General features: G+C 46.7%; 1 protein-coding gene across 1 annotated transcript; it reads left to right on the forward strand.

Annotated features, from left to right (window-relative positions):
• The first annotated feature begins 4136 nt into the window (after positions 1-4136).
• On the forward strand, positions 4137-17760 carry Klhl38 (kelch like family member 38). Its single transcript, XM_021184291.3, has 4 exons — positions 4137-4331; positions 4949-6299; positions 11819-11924; positions 13141-17760. The coding sequence occupies exons 2-4, from the start codon at positions 4950-4952 to the stop codon at positions 13440-13442; spliced, it is 1758 nt and encodes a 585-aa protein (XP_021039950.1). The 5' UTR covers positions 4137-4331; position 4949; the 3' UTR covers positions 13443-17760.
• The last annotated feature ends 1604 nt before the right edge of the window (positions 17761-19364 follow it).

The following is a 19364-nucleotide window of genomic DNA, read 5'->3' on the forward strand; positions in this document are numbered from 1 at the left end:
GAGAAAGAAAGAACTCCAGAGTCCGTTCAGAACTCTACCAGGAAAAAATAAAAAGGCTTCCTGGATTCACTTGAAAGGGCAAAATTATAAAAGGCACAGGCTGACATTCTCCTCTGCACTTGGCTTCAGGCCAGAGATGAGCCAGAACTCTGGTGAGGCCTCAGCACTGGGCCTCAGCCTTTCACAGGTCCTTTCTGTTCCTTATCTTGAAGAAGAAGATACCTGGAGTACAAACCACTGAGAGCAGCTGGAAGGGTCGGGGGTTCACAGCTTCAAGACCAGATGGGGAACAGTATACAGAGATTTGTGACATGTCTGAGGCCATGCAGCCAGTTCATGACAGAGCTCTGACTGCTCTCCAGGACCCCCAAAGGTTAAATCTCTAGAGGATTAGGAACATATCAATCCATTGCTCAGGACTGAAGCAAACGGCTAAAATGAACAGATAACGAATTTAGACCCTAAAAGTCAGTCGCCAGGACCTGTCAGTCTCTGACAAGATTGTCTTCAGAGCAATAAGGTGACATTAGCTAGGCTAGGTATATTGCCAGCACTCTATACAGGTTAGGTTACTGGTGTGGGACAGGGATGCTAAGCCCCGTTTATCTAACACATGGGAAGTCAAGGCTGGAAGAACATGAATAATTTGCTAGAGATTGCACAGATACCAAGAGAAGAATGTCAAGATTGCCCCCAGTCCTCCTGTTTCCAAAATCTAGGCCTCAATTCATTGTGACACTGGCTTTCCTCAAAAGGAAGGACAGAGCTGGGTGTCCTCATTTATTTTGGGTCACCGTATGTTCAAATCTGAAACGAAGATATCTTCTTTAAGGAGAGTTAAGACAAAATGATGTATGAGCAAGTTGGCTGAGATTACTCGTGGGTGGGGAAGACGTTTGGGGTTGGATTCTCTCTCTCTCTCTCTCTCTCTCTCTCTGTGTGTGTGTGTGTGTGTGTGTGTGTGTGTGTGTGTGTTTGCTATATGTTAAGCAGCTAAACTCTGTGTCTTTTCCTAAATTCTATTTGGCCAAACCAAAAGAATAGAACCTGCTTTTTTCTAAGGGTTAGAAACTAAAAGACTGGCTGAAGCTAGTCAGACACTTACCCATGACCAGGCTCATTCAAACTCTTGATAGGCCTGGTTCTGGAAGGCCTAACTAAGTAGAAGGTGAAGGAGAAATCCAAGCAGCCTTCCAGGGGCCAGTGCTAAGCTAATTCACTCTGCCCTTTGACCTCAGAATATCCTTGGCTTGCTCACCGGCTGGAAGAACCGTGATAGAGGTGGCATTCAAACTCCCCCAAAAGTTGTTTTCCCTTTGTTCCTAGCTCCCGAAGACCAAGGCTATGTCCTCAGCCCACACTCATCTTTCACTCTATTATCCAAAGCAATTATTTGATTTTTTCAGCTCATTATATTATTAACATTTTTTGATTCAGGTGAGGGCTCACATTGCCATCTACACACACTGCAAGTGGTAACCCTGGTACTTCTACAAAGCAGATGAGACCCTGTGGTGGTTTGAATATGCTTGACCCAGGGAGTGGCACTATCTAGAAGTGTGGCCTTGTTGGAAGATATATGGCCTTGTTGGAAGAAGTGGTGTCACTATGGGGGTAGGCTTTGAGAGTTTCCTCCTAGCAGCCCGGATGCCAGTCTTCTGTTTGCTATTGGAACAAGATATAGAACTCTCAGCTCTGCCTGCATCATGCCCTCCTAGGCACTGCCATGCTGCCACCTTGATGATAATGGACTGAGCCTCTGAACCTGTAAGCCAGCCCCAATTAAATGTTGTCCTTCATAAGAGTTGCCTTGGTCAGACCCCCATGAGGCTCCCATCTTCTCCGTTCTCCATTATGCCTCTGTTCTCCTCAGTTCAGGAACTTAACATAACCCACCCACTAGATGTTACACCCTGCACTGGACTCTGGGAAGACGGCAAGAGAACAAGCCTTCTGGATTCAGAGACTCCACACTGACAGGAGAGGCACAGTGGGCCAGCAGACATGTATAAGGTCTGAGGCACAGCCTCTGTCCCAAGGTACAGAGGTTGTGAGAGCAGGGCAGAGGTGACGAAGAGCAGAGAAGACTTTCAGAGAAGTTGGCACATGGACCACATGTGGAAGGATGAGTGGGGACGGTGCAACAGAAGATGGACCAAGGGAAGATGCACATAAAAGCACAGAGTAGAGAACGGAGGGTCATCGGGCCCCTTTCAGAGATGTAACTGCTCACCCGTGTCCTCAGCATGCCACAGAAGCCCAGGAATGGCCAGCATCCCTGATCCCTTTGTCACAGGCTCTCTGCTGCCACCTACTTCTGCCTTTAGACTCCCGGACCTAATGCCATGCTTTGGGTATCCGTTTTGTCTATGAGCTGCTGAATTCTTTGGGGGTATGACCTATCACTATGAGTGAGAATACTCCTTCCACCCTGCCCCAAGTACCTTAGAAGCCAAGTCAGTCCTAACTCCCCAGTGGGAATACTAACACATATATGTGCATGGACTTATAAGCTGTCTGATGAAGCAAGTATAAAAATATGCAAGTGGGAGGTGTGTTTCTGGGAAGAGTCAGGAGACCAACCAGCCTCCTCCTAGGAAACACTCTTGACATGGGAGCCAGTGGAGGTGTGACATGGAGCCTGGCAAGTCCTGCCTTGTCTTCCCAGAGGTTACTCTGTGCCAACAAGGTGGAGGTAGTAACAGTGGAGAGACTAGAAACAAGGACTGTCACAAAAGCCTGAGCAATGTGGGAAGAGGAAGCCAGGCCTTTATGCAGCTCACTCGTGACTAGAGCAATCATGGACAGCAGTGCCCAGATGAGTGACACATGCTTGTCCCGCCCCCAGCCCTTCTGGTGATCCAATGCTCATCACTGTGAGCCTGACCGCCTCTGCCATTGCCTTCTTCACCCCCACCAGTATTTCCCTTCTCTCCTTTCTTCTGGTCCTCCTACTCCTCCTCTTCTTTCCACCCTCTTTCCCTCTATAGTACCTTTTCTTCCTCCTCTTCCTCCTCATTCTTTCTCCCTCCCTCTCCTCCTTCCTCTATCCCCTCCTTTCTCCTCAACTTCTTCCTTCCATCCCTCTCTGTCTCCCTCCACCTTGCCTTCTCTTCCTCCTTCTCCCTCCTTCTTCAGTCTTTCTTTCCTCTCCATTTTATCTTTCTCATCTTCTCTTCCTCTTCCCTCCCTCCTTCTTGCTTTCTCTTTCCCTTCCTTCTTTCTCCATCCTTCCCTTCCCTCCTCTTCACTCTCCTCTACCCCTTCTGATCCTCTCTTCTTCCTCCTCCTTCTTTCTCCTCATCCCATTCTCCACTGTTCTCTTTCCCCCTGGATCACTGTGCCTTGCCCCTTGCATCTAACTCACTTCTGTCTGGTGAGAGGAAACAGAAAAGGAAGCCTGCGTGTAAGAGAGCCCAGCTGAAGAGCAGTTAGCAGGTATCCAGAAGGGGCAGGTGGCAGGGAGAGTCAATGGTTGTTATAAGTCAGAATACACGAATAGGGAGGGAGGGAGGGAGGGAGGGAGGGAGGGAGGGAGGGGAGACAGACAGACAGACATGGGGACAGAATGCCTGATTAGAGTCAGGACTTTCACAAGACTAACTACAGATTACTAAAAATATTTAAGAAGTAAGCAAGCAAGCAAAAAACAAGCAAAAAGAGCCTTTCCTCTGGGCTCCTTTGCCTTGGGAGCCTAAAAGGGAAACTGGAGCCCTCACAGAAGTCCTCTCAGGCAGGAGGTACTGCATGGATGTCCCCTGAAGAGCACCCAGGGCTCTGTCCACTCTCTGCCCCTCCCATGAGCACCTGCTACCTCGACTGTGACCCAGAGCTGCCCTCAATGATTCTGCACAGGTCATAGCAACCTGTTTACAGACATCTAGAGTTCCCAGGCACTCTTAGGACAAGGAACTCGGGATGTGTCCAAATGGGCAGCAAAGCCTTAGTCAGAGAACGTGTTCCTCTCTTTCTATTTATACTGATGTAAACACTCGCCAAGGAAACAAGGCATGTGGGCATGCGCAGCCCTGCAGGCCCTCGGGTGGCTGCAAAAGGCAACTGGAAAGTCACATGTCATAACATTGGAAAGTACATATGCGGCTATTCTTAGCCTTGGAATGTATACACTGTCTGCCTGCCCGGCAGCTCTTGTACAGAGCTCTAGAAACTGTGAAAGTGCCTGCAGCATAAACAAACCCAGAACTCTCCGAGGACAGAGAATTTGCCAACGGAAAGGCCCGGGCTTTATGGTTTTATCCCAAGCCTAAGGTAGAAATCTTGAGAGGACAAGACAGACTCAGCATCAGTGGATGTCACTGCAGCAAAACAAGGTAAGTGTCCCTCATATGTCACTTCTCAGCAGGCAGACAGCCAGTGTCACCAATAAACCACAGAAGTGTTTGGTCTTTGTTCTCTATTAATTGCATCTTTAAAATAAAAACCAAGAGCACAAAGTCTTCTATCTAGATCTTGCAGCAGCCCACTGTGACCCCATTACTTCTGTGACCAGATGACCACACCCTCGAATACTAGCCTTGGTGAGCAACTAACCCTCAGAAAGATTCCTAGATGAATTACCTGGCAAATCTGATGAGAATCTGGACAAAAGCGTACCTTTCTTATCAAAGGCATGGACTAGTCTCGTGTCAGGCTAATATGTGAGTCCCTGACTATTCACTTTGGTTGGAAGATGCCTGTGCGTAGCTGGAGATGCTGTGTGTCTTTTATCTCTGAAGATAATAGCAGCCTGAAGTAGATCACTCTGTGGTCTAGGGTGAGGGTGGTTTCCTCTTGGATGTACAATGTGGTCTACTGTTCATGATTCCACTGTCTTGGTAAATAGATAGTGGTGAAAGAGACTTGGAGCCCCCACAGCTAACCCTTCCAGTGTACTCTGTGAGAAAGCCTTGATTTTGCTTCCGTCTGAAGTGTCCCTTTTTCTTTGTAGGATGGATGAGGAGTTACCAGATGGGGTTGTCTTCAAAGACCACAGCTTCTCCTCTGACTTGTTAAGACAGCTCAATGGCTTAAGACAAAGCAAGATCCTGACTGATGTGAGCATCTGCTCTGGGGCCTGGGAGGTCCCTTGTCATCGCAGTGTGCTGGCCTCCAGCAGCCCCTACTTCAAGGCCATGTTCTGCAGCCACTTCCGGGAGAGCAGAGAGGCCAAAGTGCAGTTGAAAGGCATCAGTTCCACAACTCTGGAGCAGGTCATCACGTATGTGTATACGGGAGAGGTCCATATCTCAGCTGCCAACGTCCTTCCACTGATGGAGGCTGCTGCCATGCTGCAGTATCCCCGGGTGTTTGAGGCCTGCTCCTCATACCTCCAGAGCCAGCTGGCCCCCAGCAACTGCCTGGGCCTGGTCAGACTTGCAGAAATATTAAGCTGTGACAGCCTTAAGAAGAAAGCAAAGGAGGTGGCCCTGACTTACTTCCCAGAGGTGGCAGCGTCAGCTGACCTGAAGGAGCTCTGTGCCATGGAGCTGAGGGACTACCTGGGAGATGACAGGCTCTGTGGTGAGGAGGAAAAGGTGTTCGAGGCCCTCATGGCTTGGGTGAAGCATGACCTCCAAGCCCGGTGGAGGCACATGCAGGAACTGCTGCAGCAGGTCCGCCTGCAGTACATCCACCCAGCCTTCTTCCATCACTTCATTGCCAATGATACCCTCCTCCAGTCCTCACCTGCTTGCCAGGCCATCCTGGAGATGGCCAGGAAGCAGATCTTCTCTTTGTATGGTCCCAGTGCCCAGGATTGTAAACTCCTATGGCGCATGCCCCCAAGGAGCTCCTACCAAGACTTCCTTCTCCTCCTTGGGGGACGGAAGGACAACCAGCAGACCACCAGGGATGTCTTGCTTTACAGTGGACAGACTGGCCAGTGGCAGAGCCTAGCCAAGCTTCCCATACGGTTGTACAAGGCCTCAGCTGTCACCTTGCACCGAAGCGTCTACGTGCTCGGGGGCATGGCTGTCAGCGAGGGGAAGAGTCTCATTAGCTGTGGCGTGTATATCTTTTCTCTGAAACTCAACCAGTGGAGGGTGGGGGAGCCCATGCTGGCAGCCCGCTACTCCCACAGAAGCACCGCCCACAGGAACTTCATCTTCTCCATTGGGGGTACTGGAGAAGGGCAGGAGCTTCTGGGGTCCATGGAGAGGTATGACAGCATCCGTGACGTCTGGGAGAGCATGGCCAGCATGCCAGTGGCTGTGCTCCACCCTGCCGTAGCAGTGAAGGACCAAAGGCTCTATCTTTTTGGGGGTGAGGACATCATGCAGAATCCTGTGCGCCTTATCCAGGTAATCCGTTAGTCCTTCTCATCATGTTAGCACCAAGTGTGTTTGCACACACATGCACATATGTATATAATACATATATAAATAAACACGCCTAATATAATGGCATATACATATATATATATATGCACACATATACATGTGTGTCTTTAGTCTTGTGAGCAAGCATTCACATCCATGTATATAGCAACATGAACATGCACACATATACATATATGCACATATAGAATTATATACAGATATACTCAGTCACATGCAATATACATATATATAGTATATACATACAAGCATGTATATGTGTGCATGAATTCAGTCATGTGTATATTCATTCACTTGGACATATATAGCAAATAGCATAAATATACATACATACACACTACAATTACATGACATACTCATATATGCATTTATACATATATAATGGCATACATATGCAGACATATACATACATGCAGACATAATGACAAGCATATGCACACATACATATGCACGTACATATTCATGGGTATACATGTGCACACATATTGTGTATATATATATATATATATATATGCCTGCATTATGTATGTATACACTTATGTGTACATGCATTCATATGCATTTATATAACAGTGCATATATATGCCCAGATGTCATAAATATGTATGTGTATACATGCATTCTTGCATACTTATATACATAGACATATCTTTACACACGTGTATGTTTACATGTAGGCATTTGTGTGTACATCCATATAATTATTTTTATCATGACATGCACATGTGCATGTATACACCTCTGTGAATGCAGACACAAAATGGAATATACACATTTGTACATATGAGCATATATATGCCCCTTTGTGCATATATATGAACATGTGTGCACATAAATGCATACATATGTAGACATATGTGCACATATGAGAACAAATACATATGTGTGTGTATACACATACTCACATAGGCACACATCCAGAATGCACACATACATGCACACATTCATCTTTTGCAGAGAATGAAGAAAAGGAACTTTTCAGTGTTGTAATTTTAGGAATTCTTAGTGTGAGTGAGACGAATGCACCCCCATCCACATACAGCTTGTTTTCACTTGAAGGAAAAATTACCTAGAAGTTCAGGCTGAAACAAATTAGGCAAAGTCCTTTTGGATGTGAGTGCTTCCCCTAACCCATATCAGTAAGTCTTCACAAAAAGACTCCAAAGCTACTCCACCCTCACCAACAAATCCCCTGGAACCTGACCTCGGGTCTGCTGAATCCAAGTCTCTTAGCCTGGGATCTAGCATCTGTGTTTACAAAAGTCTCCAGGAGGCTCTGAAGCATGGCTGGGCATGGGAACTTAAATGACAGGAGGAATTCACTTCACTTAGACAATCGCTGAGAAGTGTTTGATAAAGGCTCCCATCAGAAGATCAAGTGTTGTCCAGCTTCATGCAAGCTTCTAACGATTGTTCCGAAATGGTAAGCTTCTCTTCCCATACAGAAGACCCCAAGGGTCTGTTCATCCATGTGCGTCATATTGAATATTGCCCACTGAAAAGGCTCTGGAGACCTGGGAGGAAACAGAAAATTACATTTAACCTTCAAGGAGTTTACAAACCAGTTGTGATTCAGAATTTGAAGACACAAGTGCTCTGAGAGCTGGGGCAGTATCCTGAGTGGGAGGGACCTGAGGGAATGACACAGAGTACGAGGGTCCAGAGGACTTTGAAGAGAACTCTGTGTTTGGCTTAAGCTGATTTGAGCAATGAAGCAGAGGAGGAGAGCTGACAGATAAGAAAGATGAAAGATGAGGAGGGGTGGGGGGTGGGGGGAGTCCAAGTGGATGCTGAGATGCATTGAAGAGAGGTCCAGACTGTGAGCAAAGAGCTTCTAACAGCAGAAGTCAGGCTTATCTGCAGAGGGAGGGAGTGATCCTGGATAAAGGTCCTTTGTATAAAAGCCCAGAAAGAAGAAAGAAAGAAAGAAAGAAAGAAAGAAAGAAAGAAAGAAAGAAAGAAAGAAAGAAAGAAAGAAGAAGAAGGAAGGAAGGAAGGAAGGAAGGAAGGAAGGAAGGAAGGAAGGAAGGAAGGAAGGAAGGAAGGAAGGAAGAAGGGAGACCCAGCCCACTGCCTGGGGAGCTAAGAGCATGGCACATGGTTGCCATGCAGAGCAAGGAGGAGGAAGGCTGTATGCCGGACAGTCGCTGAGGAGAACAGGTGCTAGCCCCTGTGTAATCTTCATCATCCCCAGCAACCTCCTCCACCCAGATGCTGCCTCCAAGCTCCTCCCATCAAGATTCTGGAACATTCCAGAAGGGCTGGTGGAGGTGAATATGTTACAGCTGGACTTTGTCAGTCTTGTCAAGAAGCTGAGGTGATGACCTGACAGTATGGGCAAAGAGAGCATTGAAGCGTTTCTTGTGTGTGGTGGGGAAGCAATCAGATTTGCATTTTTAGTTCCCTCTATGCTTGGAGAAGAGGGACTGGAGAAGTGCCAGGAGTTTCTCCCAGAATTCCAGTCAAAGAATGGCAATGGCTTACACACTATCAGAGCCGCTGAAGGTTACTTCCCCTCCCATCTTTCTTGCAGCCCACACTCCTGCTGACCATCTAGAAAGAGCCTCACTCTCCAGCAGTGCCATTCTCAGTCCCACACATTGACGTGAGCTGGAAAAGACTCGAGAGATCCACCAACACGCATGTGTGGAAAGCTAGAACCCCGCCCCCCATGCCCCACCGTCTCTGGCTGTTTTTCGTAAGAGAATCAACAAATTATGCTGGTGACTTCACACTACAAAATTGTCACCAACGTCCTAGGAATAAATGCAAAACTAAAACAAAGTCAAATAAATACAAACCCGTGAGTGATCCCCTTTTGTGTTCTAACTGAAGGAAGCCAGGAACGGGTGAAAGTGTTCATTCCCAGGCTTGTCTTTACTGCCTGGCATTAGCTCTGAAGTGGACATTTGACTCACTTAAGCAGAGTTTAAAATGAGTACCGAGGGTCACTGGATGGAGAAGGATAGAAATTCAGACAGAGGCAGAGTTTTCTCCATCTGATGGGTCTGTTCTTTCCAGCGTGGTCTTTCAATGGTGACACTACATGGGGTAAATGTGTATGGTCCCTTTCTACCTGGCCTTTGCTCGGCCTCTACTGCCGGATGACAATACAGATCTCATATATAATGGCAGGATCATTTCATAGTTATCTTGCCACAGCCACACAAAGCTGAGGGAACAGAGGGCCAGGAGGAAATCACTCACTTGAGTAAAATGCTAGCAGCATTTGCATTTCTTCCGTGGATCCCACTTCTCAAGAAGTGTCACCGATGTGTTTTCAGATGACACAAAGGAGCTTCCCTGCCACTGTGACTAAACTCAGCCTCCTTCAGACCTCAACAGCAAGAAGGAACCATGTAGATCCCAAGGGGACCTGGGTCTTAAAAACACCCATCAGGGCACTGTAAGACGGATGCAGGCAAAGGGACTTTCCATGAAAGCCTTGAGAACTGAGTTTGGCCCCCCAAACCCACATAAAAGTGGACAGAGAGAATAGACTCCACAGAATCCCTGTGTAGCCCAGGCTGACCTCGAACTCCCTGAGTAGCCCAGGGTGACCTTGATCTTCTGATCCTCCACCTCCACACATGCCATTCCACAAATGTACACATGCAAATCACAACAGTAATAATGTTTAAACTATCAGGAAAGGCCCATACTCCCTCAACAGATCCATGACATTAGTCATCAAGAACATGGCCTCTGGATTGAAGCAGAAATTACCATTTCCACACAGTCTGGCTGTGTAGCCTTGGGCAAATCACTGAGCTCCTCTGAGCCTGATAAAATATGAATGTCAAATTCTTCTTGCTGCTAATGTATTTGTTTTAAAAGATGTATTTATCTTTATGTGTGCTTTCCCTGCTTATATATATACCAAGTGTATCCCATGCATTCAGTGTCTCTAGGGACCAGAAGAGGGCATCTGATTCTCTGGAACTGGAATTAAAGACACTTGTGAGCCACCATGTGAGTTGCTCAGAATTGAACCCAGGACCTCTAGAAGAGCAGCCAGCTCTCTTAAGCACTGAGCCACCTCTCCAGACCCTACTTATTATTTTAAAAACAAAGTCTCATGTAGCCCAGGCTGACCTTGAATTCCCTATGTAGCCAAGGATAACCTTGATCCTCCTGCCTCCACCTCTTGAGTGTTAGGATTACAGGTGACACCAACCATACCCTGCTTATGTGGTTCTGGTATCAGCACATACATACAAACATACATACATACATACATACATACATACATACATACATACACTCTACCAAGTGCCTTACATACTCAGCCTCCAATTTTTTATCTAATGGAAAGAATAAGGTCTTTGATAAAGCTAGAAATTATATTTTATATGCAAAAAAGTTTCAGTGACAACTACTATGACATTTTCCTCTGTAAACTAATAGTTTTTGTTTCTTCTTTTCTTGTGTGGAATCCATCCTTTATCTCTTATGCTAAGTTTTTCTTATTACTATTTAGTGTACATTTCATATTTGAATTTTATCCTAGGAAATCAACAAAAGAGGGAATCCTATTCAATCCACATTTCAGAGGATGGCTAATAAGCCTGCCTTCTCCTCTTTGATTTCTTCTTCTTCTTCTTCTTCTTCTTCTTCTTCTTCTTCTTCTTCTTCTTCTTCTTCTTCTTCTTCTTCTTCTTCTTCTTCTTCTTCTTCTTCTTCCTCCTCTTCCTCTTCTTCCTCTCCTCCTCCTCCACCTCCTTCTCCACCTCCTCCTCCTTCTCCCCCTCCCCCTTCTTCTTCTTTTGCTTCTCTTCTTTCCCAAAACCTCTAATTCCTCTCAGGCATAAACTGTTCCAAAGCCTTCCTTAGATAGCTTCAAACTTATTCTTGGTTCTCTGACCCTCTCAACTACACAGGAACATTTAGAAATATAAACATGAGCTACAAATAAAATTATTAGAAAAATAATCGGTTTCCTAAATATCCAACCTCTTCCATTTCTCATTAAAAGAATAAAATATCCCAAGAAGGGAAGGTTAGTGTCTTCCCAGTGCAGGACTCTTAGTCCATTCAATGGAAATACCTCCATTGGTCTCACGGGGTCACCTGACTAACTTCTTCTTTCTACCAGCAATAGTTCATTTGCTGATAGTAATACCCACGATTTAAAACATGAAAAGAAAAGGAAAAAATTCATTTCTGATTCACCCTCTAAATGACAACTTGGGCCAGTGAGATGGCTTAGCAGGTGATGACTCTTGTCACAGGACTGATGTTAAAACCCAGGAACGCACATGGTGGAAGAGGAGAACCAAAACCCGAAAGCCATGCTCTGCCCTTCACACCTGAGCTGAGGCATCTACACCACACACACACACACACTCTCTCTCTCTCTCTCTCTCTCTCTCTCTCTCTCTCTCTCTCTCTCTAAAGAAAAACTGTAACAGACAAGTACCTCTTTTCTCTTTTAAGGAAGCTAACTGGAAATTTTGTTGCCATGATTCTGTTTTCCCCATCAGGTTTACCACATTTCCAGGAACACCTGGTACAAAATGGAGACAAGGATGATCAAGAATGTGTGTGCCCCTGCAGTGGTACTGGGGGAACAGATCGTCATTGTAGGAGGTGAGTTAACAGAGGATGGGTGGCTGGGGACAAATTTGGCAGCTCTTAGGGGAAATGGTTGCTGATGCTCCCGGGGAAGTGTCAGGCAGGTCTTTTTTTTTTTTTTTTTTTTTTTTTTTTTGGTTTTTTTTCGAGACAGGGTTTCTCTGTGTAGCCCTGGCTGTCCTGGCACTCACTTTGTAGACCAGGCTGGCCTCGAACTCAGAAATCCGCCTGCCTCTGCCTCCCGAGTGCTGGGATTAAAGGCGTGCGCCACCACGCCCGGTCAGGCAGGTCTTTTTAAAAGCACACTCTCTGGGGAGAGTATGGAAAAGCAGGCAAGGCTATTCACCTGGAAGCTTTCCCTACGCCTCTCTGTATAAACAAGGGGTGAAATGGTGCCTGTTCTGCCTAGCTGTTGCCATGTTAAAGTTGTTCTAGACACACAGGGAAGAAGAGACATTAGTTGCTGTTAACACTAGGTAGCTGTGGTGGCTCAAACCTGTCATTTGAGCACTTGGGAGGCTGAAACAGAAGGATCATCACTAGTTTGAAGCCAGTCCGGGTTACATAGTGAGTTCCAGATCAGACCGGAAAACAGTCTGTAACAGTGTATAACAGTGTGTCTCAAAGTAATCATTAATAATCTTACTATTATTAATATTAATCATTAACAATGACGATGCCACAAATAAGAACAACAATGGCTACCAGTGCATCATTTCTCTGTAAATGCATAATATGCTATGGTTAAGAGGTCTAGTGTAGGGGTCAGTGAGACCTGGGTTCAAATCCCAACTCTACCACTAAGTGGCTACATACTTTCTGTAAGTTATTTTGTAAGTCTTTCTATGTCTTGGTTTTGCTTGTCAGTAAAGTAGGGGCCCTCAAAGTAACTGCCCAATAGTCTGCCATGGGCATCCATTTCTGAGTTCCAAAGGTCTCCTTCCTTGAACGTCTATGGCTATGGGGTAAAGTAGGAGACATGAAAATGCCAACAAGGCTGAAGAAGCCTCTGGAAGGCAGAATCTGCCCCACTCTAACAATGCCTTACATGCTGCCTACGTTTGGGCAAAAGCCAGAGAGATCCAGCTGTGAGACCCAGTTCTGCCACATGTCAGGTTGCAGCAGGATCCCGGAACATCTATGGTTCAGCTCAGGGTCTCTGCCTGGTGTGGGTGTGACCCACAGCCCCAGGTGAATGACTCACCGTTACTTCCTGTTACTGAATTCCCAGGCTACACAAGGAGGATTCTTGCTTATGATCCTCAGTCCAACAAATTTGTCAAGTGTGCGGACATGAAAGACCGAAGGATGCACCATGGGGCCACAGTGCATCCAGTGGTGATGGGGAACAAGCTGTACGTGACGGGTGGACGGCGGCTGACCACAGACTGTAACATCGAGGACTCAGCTTCCTTTGACTGCTACGACCCAGAGACGGACACCTGGACATCCCAGGGACAGCTACCTCACAAACTCTTTGACCATGCCTGCCTGACCCTTCAGTGCATACCCCACATGACCAGCCTCTCTTGAGGGCCACAGGAACTCATCTCTGTTCAAAAGGCTGTGTGGTGGGAGAGACTGCAACCCAGCTCCAAAGGCATGGAGCAGAGAGAAGTCAAAACTACCACTCTCTCCAGAGTGGTCTTCTTCTTAAAATGCCAGTGGATGCTTTTCAAAAGTTCCATCCTTACCCCTTGAATCAATGTCAGAAACTGCACTATTATAACTGAATAGGGAGTTAACTACTTGGTTGACAGCCCAAACTGCATTATATAAGACAGAAGAGGTTTCTCAGAGGATGAAAGAATTCTGGACACACACACGAACACACACACAAACAAACAGACACACTTGCCCAGGTCACCCTTATCATCCAGAATGAGGCCTAGAGACCTTTGGAATCACCCTTCAGGCCAGGTGACAGCATGTGAAACCAGCAGTGACTGTTTCCATACAGTCTATGGATACAGCACATTGAAAGTAGGTTCAGTTCAGTATCCACCTAGGGTTTGCAAAATTAACCTGCAATGAAGAACCTAAGAACAAAACAGAGTTTGCTTCTGGTGCCTGTTTTCTTCCAGGCTCCGGGAACTTACAAAGCTGCAGAATTAAACCAGAGCTTCATTTCAGTAAGTGGTGTGGAAATGACCTTTCTGGGGAAAGCCAACAGATTCTCTCAGCAAGCCTCTGGATCTCAGGGCTGACCCTCCCTGTGTCCCTTTCACTTCCAAGCGCCCTTCATATCCTGCTCAATGGCAAGCCCATGAAAAAGCTGATGTGCCCATCAGAGGTTCTCAGTGCTGCCCGAGTGACCTGATCACAGGGAAGACATTTGGAAACAGCACTGAGCAGTCCCATTCAAGATGGATGCCCAGGGCTTCTCTAAAGTGAGGTCCACAATTCTATACTTCTGGAAGGTATCCCAGGCAACCCTAGGTGAAGCCATGGTGGAGAACTGTGGCCCGGTTCTACTGTGATCACTGAAGACCACCATGGCTACATTCTTTCACATCCTATCCTGGCCAATACTAGGCAATCTTGGTATTATAAGTAAAGTCATTTCCATCCACGACAGCATCTGGAATAAGTTCTGCTGTTCCGTGCCAGGGTCTAGAGTGCCCACACACTGGGGTCACTCTTCCTTTTCAGTGTTGCCATGGTTTCTCCTCCTTTCTTCCTGCTTTCCCTCCTTACCACCTCAGGTTTGCTCTATGAGGCAATACACTCCGCCTGCACCATTGTCACCGCCCTGCAGCCTACACGCTGCCCCCTTCTCTAACCCTCTCCCCTTTTCTGAGACAGAGTTTCATGCAGCCTAGGTTGACCTCAGACATTAGGTAGCCATCCTTGACCTTCTATTCCTCTTGCCTCCACCGCCTGAGTTGTGGGATTACAGGTATGTACCACCATTCCTGGTTTATGCTTCAGTAGAGATCAAACGGAAGGCATTGTGAATGCAAGACAAGGATTCCATCAACAAAACTACACTCCTAGGTCTAATCCATTCTCTTTGAAGTCTCCCTAGTGAGGCTCTTGGTCCTATCTCTCCTTGAACATGAACTTGGAAAGGTACCCAGTAAGCCAAGCACTGCCCAGACAGACCAGTTTCGTTCATTGCCCACACTGACCAACCACACAGTACACCACTGCCTACCTTAACTTCCTTCCTTTCCCCACTTCCGCGACACCTCTTGCTCTGGCTTCTCTTTGCTCTGACTCAATTTTGTCTCCTCATTTTCATGACGTAGACTAAATGAGGATATACTTGAAATCTCAATTGTTGGGCCATTTCTTTTTCATCTCCCTGGATGGGTAAATTCATTAAAAAGGCATGTAATTGTATATTACTCCCCTTCTGACTCAGCAGTGCACCAAGAATGCACATAGTGCTGATATGTGCAGATAAAATATACATATACATAAAATACACCCGCATGCATATGTGTGCTAGTGTGTGTGTGTGTGTGTGTGTGTGTGTGTTAAAGACGGCCCATCTCCTTGTTCTCCCTATCCCTCTCATCTCACTCAGGTGAGCATCAGAGATGGGTACCCTTCCTCAAACCCTACTGCAGGATCTCCACTCTTGTTCTAGGACCTCATTTCCCATCTTGCCTCTGTATTTCATTTGGCAGTAGCTGTGCTGCCAATCAGGGTTACACATTCCCAGCATGTTCCCCGTCCCCATGTCCACACTCTCTGTCCTGTCTTCCAGATGATTCTTTGCCCAGACTTCAACTTGCGAGCCCCAATCCCTCCTCCCCACATCTCTGATCAGAGTGTCTCCCTTTCCTGAACACTCTTCATCTACCTATCCACTCATCCTCCCAGGGACATCCCCAACACAGATAACAAATATACCACAGTCCTTGTGCCTTCCTTGTGACTTCTCCAGGGCAACCCATCCCCATCTCCTGGCCAGTCCCCTAAGGCAACAGAAACCTTCCATCCCCCTCCCCCATATCCTTCCTAGCTCTGTTTTCCTGGTCCTGTTACTGTCCAGCTGGGCATGCTTCAGAATTTCCCAATTTTTTAAACTATCCTTAAGAGACTTCCCTAATCCTACAGCATCTACCCAGGCTTTGTCACTCCCATCTGTAACTGCCTCTGTTTTCCAACCTCTCTCCTTTCCTTCCCTCCCTTCCTACCTCTGCCCTAGGTATGTGTAATTGTCTCTACTGGCAAACAAGTCCCCTAACTTCACCAGTTGTAATTTCAATTCATACTTTACACAGCAGATCATATTGTTCCTCTCTGGGGCTTGAGTCAACTCTCTAATTAAATGCCTCCATTGTCCCTTATATGTGATGGTTAGCGCTGATCGTCAACTAATTCGGACCTAGAGTCAACTGGTAGACTAACCTCTGGGTATGTATTAAAAATCCTGGCAGGGGGCTTCTTCCCTGCCTTGGATCATTTATGTTCCCAGATGAAAGATACACACAGCCTTACATTTTTAAATAGCCTGAGGTATCACAATAGCTGGGCAGATGCCTACCCTCCATGCTGTTAGAATCTGCTTTCCTATTGATAACCCCAAGTTATCACTTATTATTTACTATGTTCCATCTGGGCTGCATTGAACTCCAATTGGGCAGCCCCCTGGGTTAGAAAAGATGTCATGTGACCTGACTAATCATCCCCACAGGCAGCAAGAGCAGTGGGAGATAAAGCTGATCAAGGGCTAGGAAAGAAAACACCAAAGAAAATATCAAACACGCCATCCTAAGATAAAAGAGAGAGCAGGAGTGCGTGGGGAAAGAGCTGACAAAACAGGCAGCAGAGGAGGAAACCAAGTCAGGGGCGGTGGGCAATGTGAGCAGAGTTAGAGGGGAGACCAGTCTTCAGGGCAGGCAACATCTTCTCAGCCCATGTCCCAGTGGGTGCCCTGAGGTCACCATCACAAACACAGAAATGGCTACTCAGACAGTGAGTCAGACACCCACCAGACACTGCCATGGGCCTATTCCATACAAACCCTTCCTGATTCTCTGTTCATAGGTAGCAGGGGCTTCAAGGTGAATGTTAACTCACCTCCCAGGCCTAGAACCACCACTCACCCTGTAGAAAGGTGACTCGTCTGCAACTATTTTCCCTGATTAAGAATATAAAGCTCTAAGTATCTCTACCTAAAACAGCAGCCCTCAACCTGTGGGTCCTTTGGGGGTCCAACGACCCTTTTGTAGGAGCACCCTTCACATCAGATATTTCCATTATGACTCATAACGGTAGAAGATTGCACTTATGAAGTAGCAACAAAATAGTTTTATGGCTGGAGTCACCGGAACAGGAGGAACTGTATTAAAGGGCCACACCATTAGGAAAGTTGAGAACCAACTTCTCAAACAGGAGGGACTGACTTCACCATCACTAGTGAAATATGAACAACCCAGAGGATACCCTGTGCCCGGGTTTACTCACATACTGTATCCTTGTGGGCTGGCTAGTCTTATGTCAACTTGACTCCCGAACTAGAGTTATCTGAAAAGAGGGAACCTCAATTGAGAAGATGCCTTCATAAGATCCAATTGTAATGCATTTTCTTAATGAGTTATTGTTGGGGGAGAACCCATCATTGTGTCTGGTGCCATCCCTGGGTTAGTGGTCCTTGCTCCTATAAGAAAGCAGGCTGAGCAAGCCAGGAGAGACAAGCCAGTAAGCAGCACCCCTCCGTGGCCTCTGCATCAGCCCCTGCCTCCAAGACCCTGCCTTGTTTGAGTTCCGCTCCTGACTTCTCTTTGCCATGAACAGCAATGTGGAAGCATAAGCTGAATAAACCCTTTCCTCCCGGCTTGTTCTTTGGTCATGGTTTCATTGCAGCAATATAACTCCTAACTAAGACACCTTCTCACTTCTAAAGCCTTCCCCAGCCCCATCATGTCATGGCTGCCATGCCGTACTCATGATGCCCCTCTGTCTTGGTACACACTGCTTCCTCTGTCGTGATGACTTTCCTAGAGGGCAGTTTCTCAACCTTCACCTCTTCTGTTCTGTGAAGCTTTCTCCAACCATGCTACCTTCACGTCCTTCTGGACTGTCACAGGAACTTCTTAGTTCTTGTATTTCTCTGTGTGTGCACAGGTACACACATGCACACATGCAGGTATGTGTGCAAATGTACAAGTCAGACCGTACATGTGTGTGTGTGTGTAAGAGAGAGAGAGAGAGAGAGAGAGAGAGAGAGAGAGAGAGAGGACAATCTTAATTGTCATTCTTCCTCAAACTTCCAAATAACCTTGTTTTCTGAGACAGGCTCACTCACTGGCATGGAGCTTAACCATTAGACTAGGCTGGCCACCCAACAGCTGCAGGGATCCTTCTGTCTCCACCTCCCATCTTATCCCCAGTGCTAGGATGACAGCCATATGCCACCAGGCCCAGCCTTTCACATGGGCACTGTGGATTTAATTCAGATCCCTATACTTGCGTGGCAAGCATTTTATCAATGGACCTACCTTCTCTACTCTCCAATCACAGGACCTTCTTGAGCCGAGTTGGAACAGAAGCTCTTCGTGGGGGGCAAAGCAGAGTCCTAGTCCTTTGAGGGTCATGCTTACTAAGTTCTTGGCAAACAGATGGTGGAACAAATAAGGAGCTGAAGAAGTGCACTGGCCTCCAGGGCACTGGATGGTCCATGCAACTCTGGAGCAACGAGGACTTAATTACCAGGCTGACTGGCTTCCATGAGGCAGAAGCTCAGATGATGTCTGACCTTTAAAACTGACCAAAGATGGGGCTGAAGAAATAACTCTGGAATTTTTATTTTGTTTTGGTTGGGCTTTTGGTTTTTCTGAGATAGGGCTTCTCTGTGTAGCCCTGGCTGTCCTGGAACTCACTTTGCAGATCAGGCTGACCTCAAACTCAGAGGTCTACCTCCTGAGAACTGGAATTAAAGGTGTATGCCATTGCCACCACTCATCTAAGCTCAGGAGTCAGGAACACTTGCTGGTGTGCCAACATACATTCAGGCAAAACACCCATGCACATAAAATAAAAGCAAATGTTTACATTATTGAAGATCTGGGTATAATAGACATTCTTCAATGGAGTGGAGTCTGACAGAGAAGAAGGTAACAACTTTACCAGAGAGTCAGCTGGAGATCAGCTGAAGATACAGAGCTATTGGCCCTGAATGACTGGTCCCCTGAACCCCAGAGTTCTCCCAGCTCGCTATCTTCTTAGATCATCTTTCCAGAGAATCTGTCCTCTAATTATCCAGACTTTGGAAGGCATTTAGATCTATGTCAGCCTCAGGGACCCTAACTACTGCCCCTTCCCAATACTGGCTACCAGTGTAAGCTTCGCTGTGTGCTGTAGAGGACACACACTTAGGAGCAGAACAGCCTGGCTCAGAGTCCAGTTCGCGGAATGCTGTCATGACAGGAGCTTCCCAGCTGCCTTCTCTCTCTCAGCCTCAGAGCCCACATCTAAAAATGGAATGTTTAAGCCCCTCAG

Source organism: Mus caroli, unplaced genomic scaffold, assembly GCF_978045245.1.
Source record: "Mus caroli unplaced genomic scaffold, Mus_caroli_1 scaffold_16, whole genome shotgun sequence".
Lineage (NCBI taxonomy): Eukaryota > Metazoa > Chordata > Mammalia > Rodentia > Muridae > Mus > Mus caroli.